The 21,949-nt window shown below is 38.1% G+C and overlaps 1 protein-coding gene across 9 annotated transcripts in view; it reads right to left on the reverse strand.

Annotated features, from left to right (window-relative positions):
- Positions 1-21,949, reverse strand: part of HDAC9 (histone deacetylase 9) — a 705,078-nt gene that overhangs the window by 185,764 nt on the left and 497,365 nt on the right. For all 9 annotated transcript variants that reach the window (XM_075922252.1, XM_075922250.1, XM_075922247.1 and 6 more), the window contains 2 exons: positions 17,553-17,686; positions 6,282-6,402 (listed from right to left, as the gene is read on the reverse strand). In XM_075922252.1, the coding sequence (XP_075778367.1) occupies positions 6,282-6,402; positions 17,553-17,686 (255 nt within the window). The remainder of the gene's footprint in view (positions 1-6,281; positions 6,403-17,552; positions 17,687-21,949) is intronic.

The raw sequence follows: 21,949 nt of genomic DNA on the forward strand, positions 1-21,949 counted from the left end.
GATACTTAGGCAAATCTTTCCAGGAGAGCTGTGGAAGAAAACACTGATTTCTCCCACTGTACCACTGAACTAGTTTTGTAACTTCAACACAGGAAATACTAGATGGTGGATCAACTCAAACTGCCTAGGAACTAGCAACTTATTGCTGAGGAAAAGGCAAAAACTAGAGTTACTCATTTTAACCAGTATAAATGAAGTGCGTAATGAAGATTACAAGCTATAGTCTTTCAGCACTGAGAGACCAGACTGGACAGTTGGAAGAAAGAGTATTAGTCTGATAAGAGACAGAGCATATTGATCAATTAACATAGGGTGAATATCATACAGGTACAGAGAGACTGAACAAAGCCCTCTGCGCCAATTTAAGAGTTCCTATGTGTTTATGCAAGGGACTGCATGTGTAGTAGCTGTACAGAATCTTCTCTCACAGTGTACCCTAGAGGGATGATTACCAGGGTAAATAGAGGCTCTGGGGAATGCCAGAAAGAGGATATGAAAGGAGGTCACCAGGTCATTTGCAATGCATATTCAATGGCTGATGGGGATGGCACTTTTTCACATTTTGCTGAGAAAATGATGGAAAAGTCTGAGAAAGGGCAATAAAAGTACAAAATTAAAAATAACAGATTTGAGGGGCTCTCAAAGTATTAGCAGGGTGACAAAATAAGTTTAGTGTGAGATAAAATAGGACATTTTGAAAACACTGTAGAACTAGAATTTTTTAAAATAAATCTAGTGGCTAACATAGAACATGAGAGAGAAAAGATGAATTCCCAGATATCTTAATGCTAGATGCATATCGGAAATGTCACAAAAAGAGAGCAGATGGTGAAGCAAGATGTATAAATCCATCAACAGATAGTGTTCAACACTGAAGTATCGACACAGGGGAAAATATGTACAAAGACTTTTCAACACATCAAGAAATTTACCAGAAACACACACTCCCTATTGCACAATCAACAGAGAAGCAGATAGCAAAGTGATAACAGAACAGGAAAAACATCAAGATCTCTTTGAAAGAACACTATGAGAAGATTTTGCTAAAAGGGAGTAGGATGGTCACCTAATGATCCACATAGCAATGAAAGAACCTCCAGCTTTCTGGACAAAAAAATAAAATAAAACAAAAAACCTATCAAATCCCAAAGCCTGCAGTAAACAATGACCAAAATGAGATAATTCAAGATGGCTATTTCCAAGGGACCGCATGCATCTCATTAGGATTCTATGTATGGCCCATGAGATGTTTTGTTTACAGTTACCCACCTGCAGCGTTGCAAGTTTCTGCTGGTTTCCATCTGCATGGTTTTTTCCTACCAGTTTTACTAAAGTGACATACATGTAAAGTAAGGGCATGTGAACTGAGGGTGCATGCTGATTGCATATAATATGACAGTGAGAGCTATGTGCTCCCTCTGCATCTAATCAAAGCACTGCTACGGTTAATCAGTGCAACACGCAAATTCTAACTATACAAGGGAAGTTAGCAAAACTACTCTTATCCCAGGAAGCTGTCTTGGTGGTGACAATCTTGCGGCCCTCTTAGATAAAAGAGGGCCACTTACGTGGCCCACTCAGTAGCCTAGGTTGCCCATTGATGATTCAAGAGGTCCTAATGATATTTGGAAATGATTCAAAAGTACTTGGCAAATACCTAGTGCCTCACTTTTTACAAAATGTATCAAAGATAAAAAAGGATTTGAATATGTCAGATAAGGTGGAAGGAAAGTAAAAATGTCACAGTAAATTCTTCAGCCTTGCATCAGGAGCGGTCTTGTAAGACTGGGAGTCAAACACTCGAAGAAAATGACCAGCAGGAGAAGATCTGAGATATAGGGTGTTATAGTGCTGTGGTCTATTAGTCACGGGTACAATACAGCACACAAATTAAAGGAATATTAAAATAGGAGAATCACTAAGACTCCCTTTGTTGATACAGAACACCACAAAGGAAAGGGTTCTCTGGTATACTCTCACTCAAAGGACACTGGAAAAGAGGGTGATTCAACACAGCAGTCCACATAGGTGCTGCAGTCTGTATGAGTAATTCAAAATACAGGATTCAGGCTTTGGTGAGCAAAAGAAGATACAACAGCAAAATATTACTTTGCAGAAAGATGGACAATTCAGTAATACTGTATGAAAGCTTGCAGAACACAAGGGAAATCTGGGGACCTTAGCTGTTTTCCAAAATTGACCCCCAAGATTGAAGATGGTACTGCTAAGTGATCTTATAGGAATGCATTAAAATTGTAACATAGTTACATGTGCTGTCTAAATGTATCTTTTTGTTCCACTTTAAATGAAACATATGATCTGACAGAATATTTTTTCACATTTACAAATCTGTGGTAATTGGAAACTTACTTTTTTGAAACATTTTCATAATGATGGTGGGAGAGAAAAAAATCACACTGGACTTGTAGGATCTAAATGGAACTGACTGATTGTTCTGCATTTGTGCTCATTAAAAGAGGTTTGAAATGGTGTAAACTGTCATATTAAACCATAATGTAATATGCCACACCATCTCCTGTATTAATTTGCATCACATCAACATGTAATGCAATATGTCATGTTGTTTAACACACTGCAGTGAAATACAGGTAATCAAAAGCATAACTTTTTATATAAGTGTAAAAAGTTACATAATTTGTAAAATGGTAACTTATATTAAATGAACTCCTAAGTCCTGATTCAGAAAAAAAAATGTAACTATGGGTACGGCTACACTGCACACTTATTTCAGAATAAGCTATTCCGGAAGAAATACTCTGAAATACAGGCAGTTCCCTGGGTTACGTACAAGATAGGGACTGTAGGTTTGTTCTTAAGTTGAATTTGTATGTAAGTCGGAACTGGTACATATTGTAGGGGAAACTTTAGCCAAACATTTCTCCAGAGCTCAGTTTTATTCTCCCACACATCACTTCCCTCAGTCCTTTATTCTCAAGCTGAGGTGTCTGCTGAGAAAAGCCGCTCTGCATCTCCCTGGTCTGCTGGGGGGAAGCAGCTAGTGCGGGGTTGCCTCACTCCGTTTGTAAGTAGGGATCCGATATAAGTCGGATCCATGTAACCCGGGGACTGCCTGTAGCTTATTTCGAAATAGTGCATCTACAATACAGGGAAGCTTCGAAATTAATCTGAGGCAGGATCGCTTTATGTGGATGCACTACCTCGATTTAGAGACCTGGGAAGCAGTAGGGAGTAATTACTTTAAATGGCCCTGAGAAGTTATTTCGAAATAGCAGCAGTGGAGCATCCATACTACTGCTATTTCGAAATAGCTGTTTTAGAATAGGCATTATTCCTTGTGGAATGAGGTTTACAGAAGTCGGAATAAGCATTATTTTGAAATAACATAATGGCTGTGTAGACGTTCGCACTGGTATTTCAGAATAACGGCCGTTATTCCGAAATAACGCTGCTGTGTAAACGCACTCTGTGTATAAATCCAACCATATTCTTGCTTAATTATAACCACTTGCTTAAATCCAATTGATGTAATAGGACATAACTATATACCTTTTTGAAATATGCTTTCCCAAATATGGACGTTAATATGTAATTTTAAAATATGCACTTAATTAGAAAGTACTAAATTGCCTGTGCTACATTTACCCCATTTCCTGTAAGTCACTTTTAACACTAGTGCCCTAAAAGGTTTATTTTTTCTTTTTAATCTACAAAGAAAAGTTTGAATATTTCTGCATATAAAACAGTTTTGTGCAATATAAATCTACCAGGCCTACTATCAGCAGTGTTCCCCTGAAAAATGTCTACAATGTTATGCATATCTGCGTGCATGTTGTGTGGGGAACAAAAGAGTGTTTGATTTTGTCAACCTTTACTTTTCCTTTGAATGAACATATGAAGCAAGATTGTAGAACTGACCAAAAAATATCGACAGAAGAGTTTTCTGTCAAAAAATGCAGCTTTGTTGACTGAAATGCTTTGCAGGAATATATCAACCGCAATGAAATTTTCAATGGGAAATACCTCACTTAGATTTTATAATCTCAATTTATTTTGTTTTGACTTTTATATATTAACTATATTACAATATATTAAGTTTTGGAAGGATTACATTTTTAGCAGTGAATGTTAATTATGATTTAACTGTATGCCCACAAACTGATGAAAAAATGTTTTTATCAATAATATTTACAGCTAGGTAAAAAAACAAAAAAATGCTTGAGAACTTATTATAGTTGAATTAAGGATATTTACTTTGTATATTTTGACGTGATGTTGATGATTTGTGTTTTACTGGTGATAAAGCTATAGTTATTTTATTCTGAATATGTACCGTGATTAAATAATTATTGTCTGCCCCCCTTGTGTGACTCTCACCAAAATTTCCCAAAACGGTGAAAACATAAGTCAATAAAAATAAAGAAGCTTAGAATAAACACTGATATTAGTCATCAAAATTATAAAAAATAAAAATCAAATTCTGCAAAGCCTATTTATATTTTTTTAATATTGTGTGACTATAACATATTATAGTTAGTACAATATAAAAGTCAAATCAAAATTAATCAACATGATAAAGTCTAAATGAAATACACTTGAACCTCTGTAATCTGGGTGTTCCTAATCTGGGATCACCCGTGATTTATACCCTGGTCGAAGGAGGAGGAAGCAACTATGCCCACTGCTGCTTTCCCTTCCCCCCGCACCTGGGGGAATGGCAGTGCAGCGAAATGTTTCTCTAGCAGCTTTTTCCCTGCTGATCCCATAGCGGTGAAGTGGTGTCTGGGAGTGGTAGGGGAGATGGAGCCACATGTGCCCCTAGGAGTAAGCACCCCACCCTCATCCACCTCACGTATTCTCCCTCCCAGCTTGCCACATCTCAGCATGCTCCTGCATCCTCTCTTTATCCCTCCAAGACCCTTCTCTCCTACCTTGCTCAGTACTCTACCTTCCTTCACAGACCCAGTATGTATTACTGTCACATGTGAAATAAAAATTCTGTACTTTACAAAATGTTTTTATTTTCATCTTCAAACCAAAAAGTATACATGAACACCCCATGATCTGGAAAATTCCATAATCCACATCTTATTTCCCAAGGTTGCTGGATTACAGAGGTCCAAGTGTATTTTAAATCTGCCATGCCTTAAAACTTAGGTTTTTTTGAATTTTTGTTTTGTGAGAAATTTCAAAACTTTGGATTTCATTCCAATTTGGGCCCATTTCTCCCCAAATCTCATAATTTTCTGTGTCACAAATTCCAGTGTCTGACCAGCTCTATCATATTATCAGAGCTTTTGATTTTCGACATCCCATTGACCTTGCCTAATAAAAATAGAAATGCTCATATAAAGAACTATGATCGTGTTTTTCTATTCTAGCGCTTCTTCAATATTCCTGAAGAAATTAATAGCATCCACAGTTTCCATAGCAAAATAACTGTTCTATTTTGGTTCAGTTGTGGAAATAATTACTAATGAATCTCTGAAGAAAAAAAAAGGCTTCTGGAGGAAGGGGCATGTTATAAATACAAAGCTTCATGTCTTATGCTGGGTGAAATAAAAGTATCTAAGAACTCTAATGTGTATAGGGCAACATTCACTGTTGAAGGCTTGTCAAGATACTTTGCCTTTTCCACTATTTATCTGAGATTAGGCCCTAACCCTACTGATGCTCATATTAAAGTATATAATTAGTACTGACTATTGATCTTAAGGATTCTTGAGACACAACAGTGCTGATGGCTTGCTTTTATTTTGCATATCGATTAAACCATTTAATATTTTAAATATGATGATATTTTATTACAAAGATACTATATACTCTGTATAATGCAAAATAACACAAAGTTCAGTTATCAGCAAAAACTTATGAATGGTATCTATAGTCAACATGGCTGAAATAGAGATTAAAATAAATAAAATGAATGAGAACAGCGGAAGAACAATTTTGACAAGCAAGTGTATTTTTAACTCTTATTTTTAGATCAATGACATAAAGAAATAGATCTATTACATTCCAAATTTCCATAGTTACTGACTACTGCTGGAAATTACATAAAGGGTTAACATTAAAATGATTTAAAAGCAAATGTGGGGAAACTTCTATTGCTGTTTTCCAACCAGTATATTTTACTAATCTATATTGGCTTCTATTGTAGCATTCTCGTTTCACTTAGCAATGCATTTGGAAAAAGTGAATTTTTGTCACACTGCTTGCCAAGTATTTTAAACTGACACCAGCTATGACTAATGATAGTGCTGGAATGTGCTGTTCTCAGTAGAATAGGGGCCTGTACAGACCTAGGAGTTTCCTGGGGTCCAGCTTCTGTCTGTTCAGGGGGCTGGTGCCATACAGCAGTGAATGATGTTCAGAGTGAACCAGCTGTATTTCCTCCAGACTGGCTTTTCGACCTCGAATTCGCTGAAAGAAAACAGCAGAGGCCTACAATATTCCACTGACAATATTTAGGGGGTAAAAAGTAAAGGGCCAAAATAACATTTAGTATGATTAATAATGGACTGAAATTGCATCATGCAGGAATGTGACAGTGATTTGTTTATTAACGTATACTAGATGAAAAACAAATGCATGTGGTTTATCACAAATGCTATGGGTTAAGTTAGCAAGATACAATATTTCACATAACAGAAAAAAAAGAAGTCTCTCTCTCACTTTCTTGTAAGCCAGTAAGAGTTAGAAAACAAACATAGATGTGTTTTCTATAGTAACCAATCCATTTTGAATACCTCTGTATTAAAGAAAAGTTTATTCGCACCAGTAAGTCACTGATGAGTTTTTAAAATAAAAATCAGTGTGTTTTACGAGTGCCACTATTACTTACCACTGTATCAATTTATTCTTCCAGGAAAGAAAAAATAAAAGTAATACATTTTAAGTAAGCTAAAAGTACTTTTTTTTTTATTTAGGGTTGTTCCATAGTTTCATTCTGCCAGACTTGTATTCATTTGCTGTCTCTTTTTTTATTTTTTTATTGCTTCCTGGCCTATTATAACTGGCTTTGGCCCTTTAAATACTCCCCCAGCCTTTACCCTTCCCATACAGCATTGTTAAACTTCAAGGACTATTCTTCTGGCTCCATTAAAGTTCAGTCAGTTAAAAAAACTGTAAAAATAACACGTGCTTACTCAACAGATGTGCTCCCTCTGTGTATTTAATCACATTTGCTTACTACAGTGACATAAACAAGCATTTACTACTTTCTACTCCTGTCAGTATTGCACACAGACCATACAGCTACAGCAGAGTGAAATGGATTTTATTTGGGTTCATGCATAATCAGCAGAACAATATCTGTATTACTGTAGAAACAGAAAGAATACTTCCTAGGTTTTATTTGCAGTGTTGACAATTAGAAACAGCATGGGTCAAACCCTCAGCTGCTGCAAACGGTCATACCTCAGGCCAGGGATCTACACCCATCAAATATGGTCTGTATATAAGGAAAGAAATATAAAATTTACTGAGGGACAACACACGTGTAACCCACATGCTATTTCAATTTTCCAAAATATAAACCAGCACTTCCGAGTTTTGGGTAGCTTCTTTTGGATAAATTCCATCTTTCTAACATTCAATAGTCTATAAAACACACATAAGGAGCACAAATGCAATAATTATATACATGTGACGAGTGCGTGTTTCAAGAAAAACAGTTGTCTAGGATGGTCCAACCAGATTGGGCATAATTTATACTAAATTCAGTAGAGGCAATTTTTTCTGAATAATTAGAAAAAAAATTCCTTAACAATTAGATCCTGGGGAATAGTCTCCCAAGGGAAATGGTGCCTAATTTAGAACTAGATTGGACACAGCAATGGAAAATAATTTTTAGGGACCAATCCATGGACCAAATGACTTAAGTTCTTTTTTATCTCCAAGTTCTCCAGGCCTCTCCCAGTCTCTCATGAGACTTTGTAGCAGCACATTCACATCCTTTTGACAGTTCCACAGTCAAACTCAGCACATTATGTTTCTTAATGGCATCAAGATAAAAATATTTTTATTCAAAAGTGAGGTGACTGGTAACATTTGTTCATTCATCCAGTCTCTCTAAAAAAAATTATATATTTCTATTAATTGCTTCACAACATATGTACACAATTCTCTACAGAGATAGGGAGGGAGGGATAGTTCTTAGGTCAGCTGAAATATTTTTCTAATCAGATAAATAAACAGATGTAGTGTCAAATGAGTTTGGAACGGCTGCATTAGCTACAAGTGGCAAAGGCCCAAGTTCAATATGCAGGCCATCTCAAATAAGTGCCCGTATACCCTTTACACTACTTGTTCATACACTTTGATCACAGAGGGCACAACTATACTTACTAGAAGATCAACGCTCCAGAGGTCGATGTCCTGGCATTCGATTTAGCGGGTCTAGTATAGTATAAACCCTCTAAACTGAACACTGAGGGCAGCTCTCGCCGGCATCTGGTATTCCACCTTTTGTGAGGAGTAAGAGAAACTGATGGGAGCATTTGTTTCCATTGGCATCCCGCAGTGTGGACACTGCAAAGGCTTGGCTTAAGGTCATCTGACTCCAGCTATGCATTTTTCCTAGCTGGAGTTGCATACCTTAAGCTGATCTTCCTGGTCTAGTGTAGACCAGGCCATGAAGGGCTTGTCTGCATGAACATTTGGTTTGCAGAGTAAGTGCAGGTAGAAAGCCATCCACATCAATCTGCCTGCAAGAAGTGCTCATCTGAGTACTGCTATCACACACTAACAGTTCCTTAGTGCACTTTGATCTACTCCACTTTGGAATGGGACTAGACCATAGCAAACTGAAGAACTATGAGTGAGCATCAGCAATTACACATAGTTAGTGTACACAAGGTTAGTGCAAGGTAGATTTATGCCCCAAGTTGTTGCTAACTTAATATTCATGTAAACAAGCCCACAGTTTATACAAAAAACATTTCAGAAATATTTCAGTGGGTTAAGATTTTTTAATTGCTTTTAATTGTCATAACCTTTTGCCTGTAAAGCCAATTTCTGTAGTACGAAAACTACAGCTACTCAGGACTCCGTTCAGAACATGTCAGAATTTTCAGATCTAGTACACCAAGATCTACTAGGATAATATAAGTAAATACTGTAACCCCATTGTAAAATTTGGAGTTTCAGTTTTTCCAGTGGTGCAAAGTTCCTGTTTTCAGCCCTCATGAGCCACAAGACATCAGCTCACATAATATAGACTTTCCTGTATTTTTAGGTATACACAATACATATTTATTTGTTGGGGGGCATAAATGGAGAAGTCTGAATATGTTCAAGGTCTGAAAAATGGCCAATGTCCTGATTAGTTCTGAGTTATCTAAGCCTTTGGTAAACTACAATAAAAGGCACAAAATCATGATAACCTTTTGTTAAGGAATTAGAAATGTAATGTAGTAAAACCAATGGATTACATTGGTTTGGTATTATGGAGAACTGAAAGGCCTCATAGATCTACTTTAAGGGCAAACTTCTCCTCTCTGAACACAGTATTCTGCTTCACTACCATGGGTGGTTCTCTCAATGACATCAGCTTGGAGGCATTCATACGTCAGAAGAGTAAAATATTGAAACTGGGTAATGGGAAATGTAATTGGCTGGAGAGGCCTTCATTGTCTCCACTGTATTAAACTAAATATAACTGATAACAGGGATTAAACAATATGTATCATTGAAGTCTCTCAATATAAGCTTTTTAATTATTACAGCTAAAATCCATTAGTCTCTCTAATTTGCAAACAAAAGGTCTTCCTAGTTATTTTCCATTTTCCTGAGATCTCTAAGGGTGTGTCTATACTACATGGCTCCATGGAGCCATGTAGATTAGGCTGATCAGCAAAGGGAAATGAAGCCGTGATTTAAATAATCGCGGCTTCATTTAAATTTAAATGGCTGCCGTGCTGAGCCGACAAACAGCTGATCAGCTGTTTGCCGGCTCAGTGCACTAGTCTGAACGCTCCCGCGCCGACCTGAAAGCCCTTTATCGGCCTCCCCGTTATGCCTCATAGGATGAGGTTTACCGGGGAGGTTGATAAAGGGCTTTCATGTCGGCAGGGGAGCGTCCAGACTAGCGCGCTGAGCCGACAAACAGCTGATTAGCTGTTTGTCGGCTCAGCGCGGCAGCCATTTAAATTTAAATGAAGCCACGATTATTTAAATTGCGGTTTCATTTCCCTTTACCGATGGCTCCGTCGACGGAGGCATGTAGTTTAGACATACCCTAAGAGTGGTTAAGTTCTCCCAATAACTTAATACACAAAAGGGACCTGTTACCCATTTAGTACATCAGGTCTCTCTCATATGTGTATCTTTCTCTTTAAAACACAGGCACACAAAGGCATATTCTTGCTGCCGTCTACATGCCATAGTTTTCCTGGGTTTTGTGTTTTCTTTAGAGTTAAAATCTTCTAAGAAGAAGGAATCTTTTTTTTTCAAAGTTCAATAAAAAGAATCTAGCTCCTTTAACTAAACTCTTTCTTCTCAATGGAAAGTTAAATCTCCTGAACTGGCCAACACACCCATATAATAAGGCAGCAGTAGAAGGCATAAAAGTTCACAATGTTATCTGCTCTGTGAGACCATGGCAGATCGCACTGTGAACTGAGAGAGCAGCTAGTACCAGGTCGGTGGCAGCAGGATATAAGAGGTGTCAGGAGGCTAAGCCTCCCAAAATAGGACAAGAAATACTGGTTGTGACAAACCTTCCTTTGGAGATATCAAGTCCTGACAGTTTTGAAACACTGCTGCTGGAGTCTCCCAAGAAGTGAGGGAAGTATCAGCACCCAGACCATAGCTCTGCCCGAAGGCCCTGATCCTACTTGGTTTCTTCCCCCATGACCCCACCCATGGTGTGCCTCTTTCCCCCAAGGCTCTGCCCTTGCTATGCCTCTTCTTGCCCCATGCTCTGCCTCTTCCTTTTAGACTCTCCTCCCTGCTGCTTACACCTCTCCCCCTTCACCCTTAAGGCAGCAGAGCCGGGGGCAGAAATGAGCAAGCATCAGGTGGGGGACTTCAAAGGAAGGGGCTGAGAGGAGTGTCTAGGGTGCATCAGTGGAGAAGAAGAATGGGTGAGCAGACTTATAGGAAGGGGAAGAGTGGGAGTGGGTCATCAAGGCAGAGTGAGGGCAGGACCTAAAGCCAGAGTGGAGAGCACAGCAATGGTCCGGACCAGTAGCCACCTCCACCCCACTTCTAGGGATGATTCAAGACTCATGCCAAGCCTCTCCAAACACAAGAGGTATGCACCGCTTATTTCTGAGTCACTACTCCCCATCTCATGCAAGCGGGAAAATAGCCTGAGCCTTGTCTCTACCCTCTTCCCCACCCCCACTCAGCATGCTCCAGGCAGTGCAGCTAAGCCCATGCAATTGGGAATATACAGGCAGTCCCCGACTTACGCGGATCCAACTTATGTCGGATCCACACTTACGAACGGGGCTTTTCTCGCCCCAGAGCTCGCGGGCGGCAGGACCGCCCAGAGCGCAGCTGTCCCGCCACCGCATCCTCCGGGGCGAGAAAAGCTGCTCCAGGTCTCCCTGGTGTGCTGGGGGGGACTCCCTAGCACAGCAGGGAGACCCGAGCAAAGCCGCACAGGCAGCGGGACCCCGCTGCCCGTGCGGCTTTGCTCCTTTGCCCCGGAGCAAAGCCACACAGGCGGCGGGGTCCCCCGCCTCTACGGCTTTGCTCCTGTCTCCCTGATGTGCTCCGCGGCTTTGCTCTGGTCTCCCTGGTCTGCTGGGGGGGGAGAGGGCGCAGCTAGTGCGCCCCCCCCCAGCAGACCAGGCTTTTGTTGCGGGACGCCTGGGGTAGAGCAGCTGGGGTACTGCCGGGTTAGTCCTGCAGGGACCTACCCGGCAGTGCCCCAGCTGTTCTGTCCCAGGAGTCCAGATTCAGCCGCTGTTGAAACTGATCAGCGGCTGATTCCAGGAAGCCGGGGGCACAGCAACTCTGCCTAGGGCTTCCTGTAGTCAGCCGCTGATCAGTTTCAGCAGCGGCTGAATCTAGAGCCAGTTCCGACTTACATACAAATTCAACTTAAGAACAAACCTATAGTCCCTATCTTGTACATAACCCGGGGACTGCCTGTACTCTTCTCTACCAGCAAAAGAGTTGGAACAACTTATTCCCCACCTTGGAACAAGTGGGAAGCAGGAACCAAACTGATATTTGCTGAATCTCAATTCTGAGACAGCAGAATTATGCACTGCCCTGATGATATGACTTTTAATGGAATATATGGGGACAAAATGTTAAAGATGCTAACATGACCCCGTCACTGCCCAACATTAAACAGTTTTAAACAAGGCTTGGAGTTTGGCATGAAAAGTTGGTATCCTGCTTAGCACCTTGGTAAAAATACTATTAAAAACCTTTTAAACTTTTTATTAAAAATACTAAAATGAAGGAAAACCAGGTAAAGCATTTAAAATTATGGAATATTAAGTAAGGCTTTCATTTTAACATCCCTTGTTCCCTTTAGCTGTAGAATGAAGGAAAAGAATCCTAGTCAGACAGCCAAGGTCTTAGATGGTAGTCATTGTCCTTTGAGGGAAAAAAAGGAAACGTTAGTTGAGATGGGCTGGAGTTATTAAAATCAAATCCTATTTCCTAGAAGACAAAACAGGACAAATACACATAAAAGGGGAAAGCTTCTGTCTCCTGTGTTTAAATGCAGCTTCTGTCTCCCGTGTTGACTTTCCCTTGCAATCTCACTGCTGGAATAAACACATGCACAGCGAACAATTGTATTAGCCACTCTGACAACTACCAAATTTGTATCGACATCAAGCTGCTTAGAGAATGATGATTTTAATTGCCTCTTTGATTGCAGGCTTTCAATATATAGTCTTGGCCAACTGACTCAGACTCTTATTAAAGAGAGAAGAGAAGAGAAGAGAAGAGAAGAGAAGAGAAGAGAAGAGAAGAGAAGAGAAGAGAAGAGAAGAGAAGAGAAGAGAAGAGAAGAGAAGAGAAGAGAAGAGAAGAGAAGAGAAGAGAAGTTGGAGTTTAGAGGTGCAACTCAGTGAGAGGTTGTGTCACTGCCTACCCTATAGGTATGTAAAAATCTCTTTTAATTGGTTAACAGGCCTATAATACAATAGCTCCACCCTGGTCTCTAGCATCTTAGGTGATTACTTGTAGGATGATACTAATACACTCCAGAAATGTCTGCCTGAAAGTCTTCAACCCTCTCCTGGAACACTCACGGAAGTAACAAGGTTCATTGGTCCTTTTAAAGAGACAACAGTTTATCACTGTAACTGGAGTGAACAATCCCTTCAGTTCAAACACGGCACTGAACTGGATTATAGTAAAAATAAAACAAGTTTATTAACAAAAAGACATTAATTAAGTGATACTAAATAGAAGGGTTGATGCTAGAATGGGTTAACAAATGAACTTAACATGGCTGACCAGACCCTCTGGTCAGAACCCAGCACAGCGAGCATAAAGTGCAAAGTTTCTTTGTCTCCTCAAGTGTCAGATAAAGATGAAGTCTCTTTCACCCTAACATTCAAAAGGAATTGACTTTGTCATAAAAGTCAAGAAAGCCTTCTAGTGAGTCAATCTCCCATGTCTGATTAGGTTGCAGAAGCCTTGTTCATTCTCTATCTCATGAGTTCAGTCTCAGGATAACTCCTGTTCATTTAGATTGATTGCATTGTTTAATACTAATATATGACTGAGATGAATTCACATTACTTTGTTTATGACAAACCTGTTCATTACTTTTATCTAGGCCAGCCCATCTGGTTTTAAACATGTTCTAGTAACATCACCCAGAGACAATTCATAACTTTACATATGATGTGGTAATATTAATTTTACAATGATATTACTGTCCAGTGTGGTGTTAGTTTTCAAATGATGCCTCACGGAGCATATTCTGCACGAATACCCTTATAGTAGTATGTAGTGTGTGAATATACGGGTGCCTAGGTTCTCATTGGGGAAGAAAAAAGACATAATAAATGGGATGATGACAAAGTTTCACATCCCAGAGGTGGTTCAGGGATTAAACCAAAGCCAGTGGAGGTAGTGATGTCATCTGAGTCCCTCTCTCTGGCCTGGACCCTGGACTGATCAGGATATCTTTTATGATCAGAATGACAGAGACCCAATGGTGTTGGAAGATCTCAGTGTTCCAAGAGATGGTGGTTGCTGGCAGACAACTTCTTCCTCTTCATTCCACCTCCCGAAGTCTTCTCTTTTAAGATCCCCAAAGGGAGAAAGATGAATTCAGTTGGTCTCCCATTGGCATCTTTTACTATCAACAATTATTGGATGTTGATAGGAAACTTTCACTCACAGCTGTAGAGTAAGATCTGTAGGGCCACTTATCAAAACTCCCCTTCCTCAGGATACATTACAAAGTTGAATCTAGCAGCTAGGTGATACTCTCCACCTTTCAGATGCTCTGTTCTGTTTCATCATATGGTACTTAATTGGTTATCTATGCTCATAGACTTTTGTCAGATGCTAGGTAGGTACATCAATAAATGCACATGCTAACAGCTCGACTTAAATGAAAATATTATGTTAATGTTTTACACACAAATCAAAGTCCCCAAGATAGTAAATGCTATATAAATTATCCCACTTTACCCTCATTTTCAGTCATTAATAACTTTCTAAAGCAGACCATTCAAACTAAAATGTTCATAGGTTGGTCATGGGGTGAATGAGAATTATTACTTTTCTTTAAGTTTATGGGAAAATGATCCAGCCATTTTGGAGTAAAAGCAAAGTGGAATGAGTGAAAAAAAATCTGGTTCATTAAATAAAAAGAATGGTCAGCTAAAATATCTCAGGCTAGCCTGTCTACTGCTGCAAATGCTTTGTTAAATAAGGCTAGACTTAAGCATATGCTTAATGTTAAGTATGTGATTAAGATGCTCTGCTGCAACTGGGCATTAGAGTTCATGAAGGGTAAAAGACATACTGGACTGTCATATGAACTCCTCTTGTTAGCCAGAGAAAAAGTTAAGACAAACACTTGCTAAGTGCACTTCCTTATATCTCCCTATCAAAGCATCTCAAATTTGAACCCCGTCAGATTTCACTTTATTGGATAAAAAGACTATTTTTACCCTAGAACCATTAAAACAGCAATTTCTGAATAATTTCAACAAAGAAGCCATTTTCTTTCAAATAATTAAACACACATATATGACAAGCTATGAAATGCCACTTGTGAAACATTAGTAAACTTCATAAAAGGCTTTCTTTCAAACACATAGGAGGACCAAATTAGTGGCTAGAGTTAAAGTGCTTTTTCCTCAATATTCCTGCAAACTTACAGAATCCTGCAAGATCTAAAAGGCTACATTTTCATTTGTAAAATAAGTTAATTGTAGGGGTAAATCTTCAATATTTAATATAGAAAAGGTCATTTTGGCCTAATATTACACATAGTAAAACATAATATTCACCTTTAATTATATTCAGACCTATAAAATATTTGGAGTTCCAAATATATCATTCTTGTTTACTCTGTTAGTTATTGGGGTGACTTGGGAAGTAAAGTGCTACAAGATCAGACTAACAGGATCTGAATCTGGTCCTTAATGATTTACATAAGAGTGTATTCAGACAAAAGGAGACCATGCAGACCACCTATGACCAGGCAACTATTATGGCCACTGCTCTGATAATGTATATAAACAATAAGGCTTTATTCTGATCTTTTTTTACACACTATTTGTTTCTGTTTCATGTAACCTGTTAACATGCCAGTGGTGGTTTCTGTACATTTTCCCAAATTTCCCAATGTTTTGGAGGTTTTCACATCTATGGTTTGGATTGGCTTATCACATATATGGATAGGGACCCTTATAAAGTTTCTTTCCAAACCCAAATTTTCCCAAAGAGTAGGAGTATATGGATTCAGGGTGTCAGTTTAGGTAAAATGAAGAGTAAAAGCAAACTCTAAGATATGCTTTTGTAATGAGATATGCTGTTGGAACTTCATGGGTTCCAGAAAACTACTAGACTTGTGAATTATAATGTATCATAAGCATATGAAATATGTACCTAAGAATCAATCTGCACCATATTATAGGTGCTGCCTTTCAATGATTTGACACAATTTTCTGATTATGCCAGCTTTTTTCTATAATGCCAGCATTACTGTAATGCCAACTTTTTTACTGCAGAGAATATGTAACTAAAATACATAATGCATCTTACTCATGTTCTTTTTTGTTTATTATGATCTTGAGTCAGCAAAGTAACTGGGCTCCAAAATTACCAAAGCACTTAACGTTAACTTATTCCTTAAGCATGTGTTCATGACCCATTACAATCAATGGAATAACTCGTGCTAGAAGTCACACGTTTGCTTAAGCACCTTGTTGAGTCACAGCCTACTAAAACAGTAATAAAAAAAAAAGCAAATGAAAAAAGCCTATTAGAGCATTGCCTGTTAGGGTATTGTGTGTACAAATCCATTTACAATGCTTGTTACATTATAGTTCTATGTATTAAGAACCCTACAGAGCAGAAAATTTCTGAAGTAACCAAAAGTGCTAGTTCATGTAGACTTGCAAAAGTATTAGTAAACAACACAATGTCATGTGAAAACCAGAATATGAGAGCAGAGGAAATAACTTGATCCTGCAAAACATTAAGCACCCACTAACTTTACTAATGGGAGTAGTGGTCACTGATCTCTTCCAGGATTTGCTCCTATGAAGCAGTATCCTCAACTCCCAGGAAATTGAGGAGGATGCAAGTATGTTCAGGACCTCTCATGAGGCATTAAATATATTGTATAGCCGACTCCTTTGTGCATGTTTCCAAGGTTTGCAAAATGATGAATGGAGGCTATTTTCAGTCCATGTTTAACTAACTTATTATGCTCTAATACACAGTCACAGAATGTCATCTAGTCCAATACCCTGTGTGGAAACAGAACCAAATAAAACTAGATCACCCCTGACAAATGTTTATTCAACCTACTCTTAAAAACCTCCATTGATAAGAGTTCCACAATCTATTACAGAGCTTAACTTCCCTTATATTGAACAATGTTGTAAATGTAAAGGAAATTAAAATATAAATATATTAAATGCCAAACATGCCCTGATATTGTCTAGAGAATTGAGGTTTGCGTGTCTTGATTTTCTGACCTAATGTCCATCTTACTACTGGGACAAGGAAAAAAGCTTATGAAAACAAGTTTTATATGCTGAAACATGGCAATGGGGGTGCTTTCATGCTGTTACAAAAGCAAAATTGTTTGCTGCCTGAAGAAGAAAACTATGATACTATTGTAAAGATTGCAACTCCATTTTGATCATTCACTAACTAACTACTGGGTTTGATATTATGATTCTAAAAGTGGAAGAAATTTACACAACTACACATGGATAAAATCATGTCAGCGTGTCGACCCCATTTTATCAGTGGAAAGGAGGCAACAGAATGTGCAATATTTTAGTAATGTCAACAAATTATTCTAGAGACAATGTGTTCTATTTTTACAGAAGTGACACAACCTAATGATTTATTAATTTGCAATGTGCAACTACCTGGTCTTTATTTGTTATTACCTCACACTTGTTTAGCAACCCAGTTTCCTGCAGCCTTGACCAGATGCTTTGTATTCTTCCAGCATGCTCAGGATGGTTGGCATAGTTACCACACATGCACTGGTGCTTCAGCATTAAACTGTCATAGACAACACCTTCAGCACAAAGACAACAAGAAAATATGAGCAAAACTGAAATACAGGTTACAATGTCCTACACATAGTGCTTACATCATGAATATATTTTATTTAATACCCAAATTTACCAAAACCAAACTCCTGAACTTTAACACCCCTTAACTTTGGGTGTATCAAAATATATATCCCATACGTGTATATTAATTAATATGATAGTACCGAAGGTCCCCAGTAATAGACCAGGACCCCATTGTGCTATACCAGCAAAGATCAATAACTGGCCCATGGGCTAGAGGCAGTTCACCAGTATTACCCCCTGGAGGGCCACAACTGCCATTGCCATTACCTGTGATTGCCACTCCTATTGGCCAAGGATCATGATTCTAGTCAATGGGAGTAATTGGAAGGAGTGCAATCCGGGACGCCGCTTCACACAGCTCCGCAGCCAATGGGAGCAATCCGCAGCCAATGGGAGCTTCAAGCAGCTGTACTGTGAAGGGGCAGGAAAACAAAGCAGTGGCAACCCATCAGAAGCTAAGCCTGGTGAACATGGACTACTTCCCATTTATTGTCCACCCCATGCTGGGTGCTGTACATATGCAGAAAATCTTGTCGCGGGATAGAAGATAAAAGTAGAATCACTGAGAAATAATACTACCAGACCACATAATCTTCGAAGAATTACATTGAAAAGTACCTTATGGACAGTTTTTAATAGGTAGTATAATTCAATTGAATTACTGAATCATTTAGTTCAGTTTAGTCAATTGATATAGTTTATGGCATGGGAAAGGCATATATTCATTTCAGAGTATGGGGAAGTCATTCACATGATACCTGAAAGTTTGGTTCAACGTACTACAAAAAGTCCCTAAAAACTGGGACAAAATAAGTCCTTATTTTTATTGTTTGAAAATAATAGGGAATAAAATGTAGATTTTAAACATGCTGCATATACAGTTTAAGTGACTGGTACAAATACAGCAGCTAAAGCCAAAACCGTTCTTTCATCAAAGAAGAGAGTTATACCCTGCATGAATTTACAACCAAATTTTGCTGTCAGATCCAAATGCAAGGCTCCCTTTGAATTTGATTTACTCATATATCCAAGGACAGAACAATTTAGTACCAAGCAACTCTCTGTGTCATGTCAATTTTAGATGCTTTTAGGGTATTTTTGTCTTTGGGCTCAATGAAAACCTTTCATTTCAACACACGACTTAAATCCAAGTCTAAGACACTGACAAGTCATTTTTATTTATTTATTTTAACTCTGGTGTTTTCATTTCCCTCAGAAATTACTGAAATAAAAATATTTTCATAACCACTTTGGATCTTTTTCTTTTGGAAAAACTTTGGATATTTTTCCGCATGCATTTGGATAAGACTGAAATTAACAACTTCTGTAAATTATTACACAATTCAGCAGTTAAAACATCCCTCTTTTGTACTAACATCACTGATTATGCCAACACATTGTATTTGTCTACTACTTCTGAACAGTCAGCCAGTGAAAAAAATATAAAATTAAAGTTCAGATTCAGCAAAACACTTAAACATATCATTAAGCACATGCACAAGTTAATCACAATCACGCGCTTATTTTTCTGAATCGGGGCCTGTTTACATTTAAATCAAAGTTAAGGTTGTATTTAAAAGGTGGAGCATTCCAAATTATGGTGTTTCTGATATATAAATGCTTCTACATTACCTAACCTGTGCACTTTAAGCCTGCTCCTGGTACTAGGAGATCTGCTATTCACTTCAAAGGCTACAAGTGTGGGATCAGACTACAAAATGGCAATATGCTAGTAAAGTTTACATATAACATTAGCAAGAAAAATAACCGCTATGCAACATAGTGACGTTTATGTTGTTTGAACATCCTAGATCTTACAAACTTAAAAATGAATTAATGCTAATTTTTCTGCATTGGCTTTCCTAGTTAGTTTTCTTTTAAAGGAAAAAAGAAAAGAGAAAATCTGGAGGTAATCATCTAATATGGCTTAAAAGCTCTACTGGCATTGCCAGTACAGTTTAGAATTTCCTTTCTCTACATTATTTGCATTGCACAGTTTATAAGTTTTCCCGCTTCATTGTCAGGGTTTATAAATTCTCAGAACTAACCAATGAACACTCATGTTGTAGGTGCATAATCACGTGCTATGCATCTCTCTTCTGTGCCTATATAGCGTTATCTTTTATGCTCAGTATACAGCTTTAGAATGGCCATTAATTGATTAAATAAAGCACATTTTTTAAACTATCTAAAAGCATATGTGTAGTAAGTTTAGACACCTAAAGATGCAAGTTGACACCTAGTGAGATTTTCAAAAAATTCAAGTTAGGTGCCTAAGTCCCACTGATTTCAGTGGTTTCGCTCACAGTGCCTAAAGTTGATATCTGCAAAGTCTCTGAAGAATATAAAACTTATTCCTCCTTCCACCTGGGATTTGTCCTGATTATGCTAATCAGGACCCCAAGAGGATCTCCAAGAGTAAACCCAATTCTAACCAACAAAAATAAAATCACTCACTTTTAATGAGCTAGCAATTAAAAGGTGCTGTGTAATAGTTACTTTTGGGGGGAAATTATATAGGCGTACGTGACTGACAATTTTGAGCATATTTCTTGATGATGCCTACCTAGCAATGTAGATAAACGTGCAAACATTACATTTTAGAGGTGTCCTGTGGCACTTTAAGGCATGACTACACTAAAAAATAATTTCAAAATAACTTATTTTGAAATAATAACTCCTGAAATAACTATTTTGAAATAGCACGTCCACACTAGAGGGAAGCCTCAAAATTCGTCCAAGGCAGGCTTCCTTAATGTGAAGGCCCTATCTCAACTTAGAGCCCCAGGAAGAAATTACTTTGAGGAGTAATTACTTTGAATGACCCTGGGGAGTAGTTATTGCGAAATAGCAGCAGTGGAGCTCCCACACTACTGCTATTTCGAAATAACTATTGAGAAACAAGTGTTATTACTTATGGAAAACTGGAATTATTATTTTGAAATATCCAGACCCTTATTTCAAAATAATGGGCTTGGTAGTGTGGATACTCTGCTTGTTATTTCAAAATAAGGAAAGTTATTTTGAAATAACTCCCTAGTATGAATTAGGGCTTAGAGACTAACATATATATGTTATATATATATATATGTTATATATATATATGTTAGTCTCTAAGCCCTAATTCATACTAGGGAGTTATTTCAAAATAACTTTCCTTATTTTGAAATAACAAGCAGAGTATATATATATATGTAAAATCATGAGTTTTTGTGAGCAAAAGTCTCCACTCCAGGTCATCTACAAAAGTGGGTTTTGCCCACGAAAGCTCATGATACAATATATATATATATTTGTTAGTCTCTAAGGGTATGTCTACACTGCAAAGTTATTTCAGGATACCAGAGGTATCACAAAATAGCTACCCCAAGTCTTTTGAACACGTCTGCTATTTCAAAATATAGCTGATGCGCTATTTCACCATCCCTGTAAACCTCATTGTACAAAGAGTAAGGGATAGCTTGAAATAGCACAGTATTTCAAAATTTGATGCTGTGCAAACGTCACCAAATGACGAAATAAGCTACTTTGAAATAGACTTGAAATAAGCTACACAATTTGTGTAGTGCAAATTACGTATCTTATTTCGAGTTTCAGGTGCTGTGTAAACATACCCTAAGTGTCACGGAATTACTCGTTGTTTTTAAAGTTCAGACTAACAGGGTTACCCCTCTGAAACTTCAAAACAAAAATGTGTTTTCTAGGGTATTTGAGTTATTTTCCCCAGATCAAAATTACAGTTGAGCTTAGATGAGGTCAATGGGTCACTACTACAATTTCATAATGGAAACATCCACCCCAAAATTTTAAACAGTTAATATATTCATACCATCAAGTACATACTTTACTTATAAACAGGATTATTTGGTTAAAAAAGAGACTGAAATACATATTTTCATTTACTGAAAGCATCTACATTGATTTAGGATGTGCAAATAATTCAGATGTGTGGCTGCTGGTCACACAACACATGTGTTTGGTACAATACCACAATGCAGCAGCACAGCTCACTTCTAAAAATAGCCTGTAGGATTTCCCCAACAGGATTCAGCCAACAATCTGCCCACCTCCAAAGAAGAGACAACTGTTTTCAATTGCAGGCTGCTGTGGAATATTACTAAAAGACAGTTACTCTGTCTTTCTTGAAAAAAATGCCTCATCCCAGATTTTGATCTCATGTGCCTTTGTGTTAACGCACTGAG

Source organism: Pelodiscus sinensis, chromosome 2 (assembly GCF_049634645.1).
Source record: "Pelodiscus sinensis isolate JC-2024 chromosome 2, ASM4963464v1, whole genome shotgun sequence".
NCBI classification, from domain to species: domain Eukaryota; kingdom Metazoa; phylum Chordata; order Testudines; family Trionychidae; genus Pelodiscus; species Pelodiscus sinensis.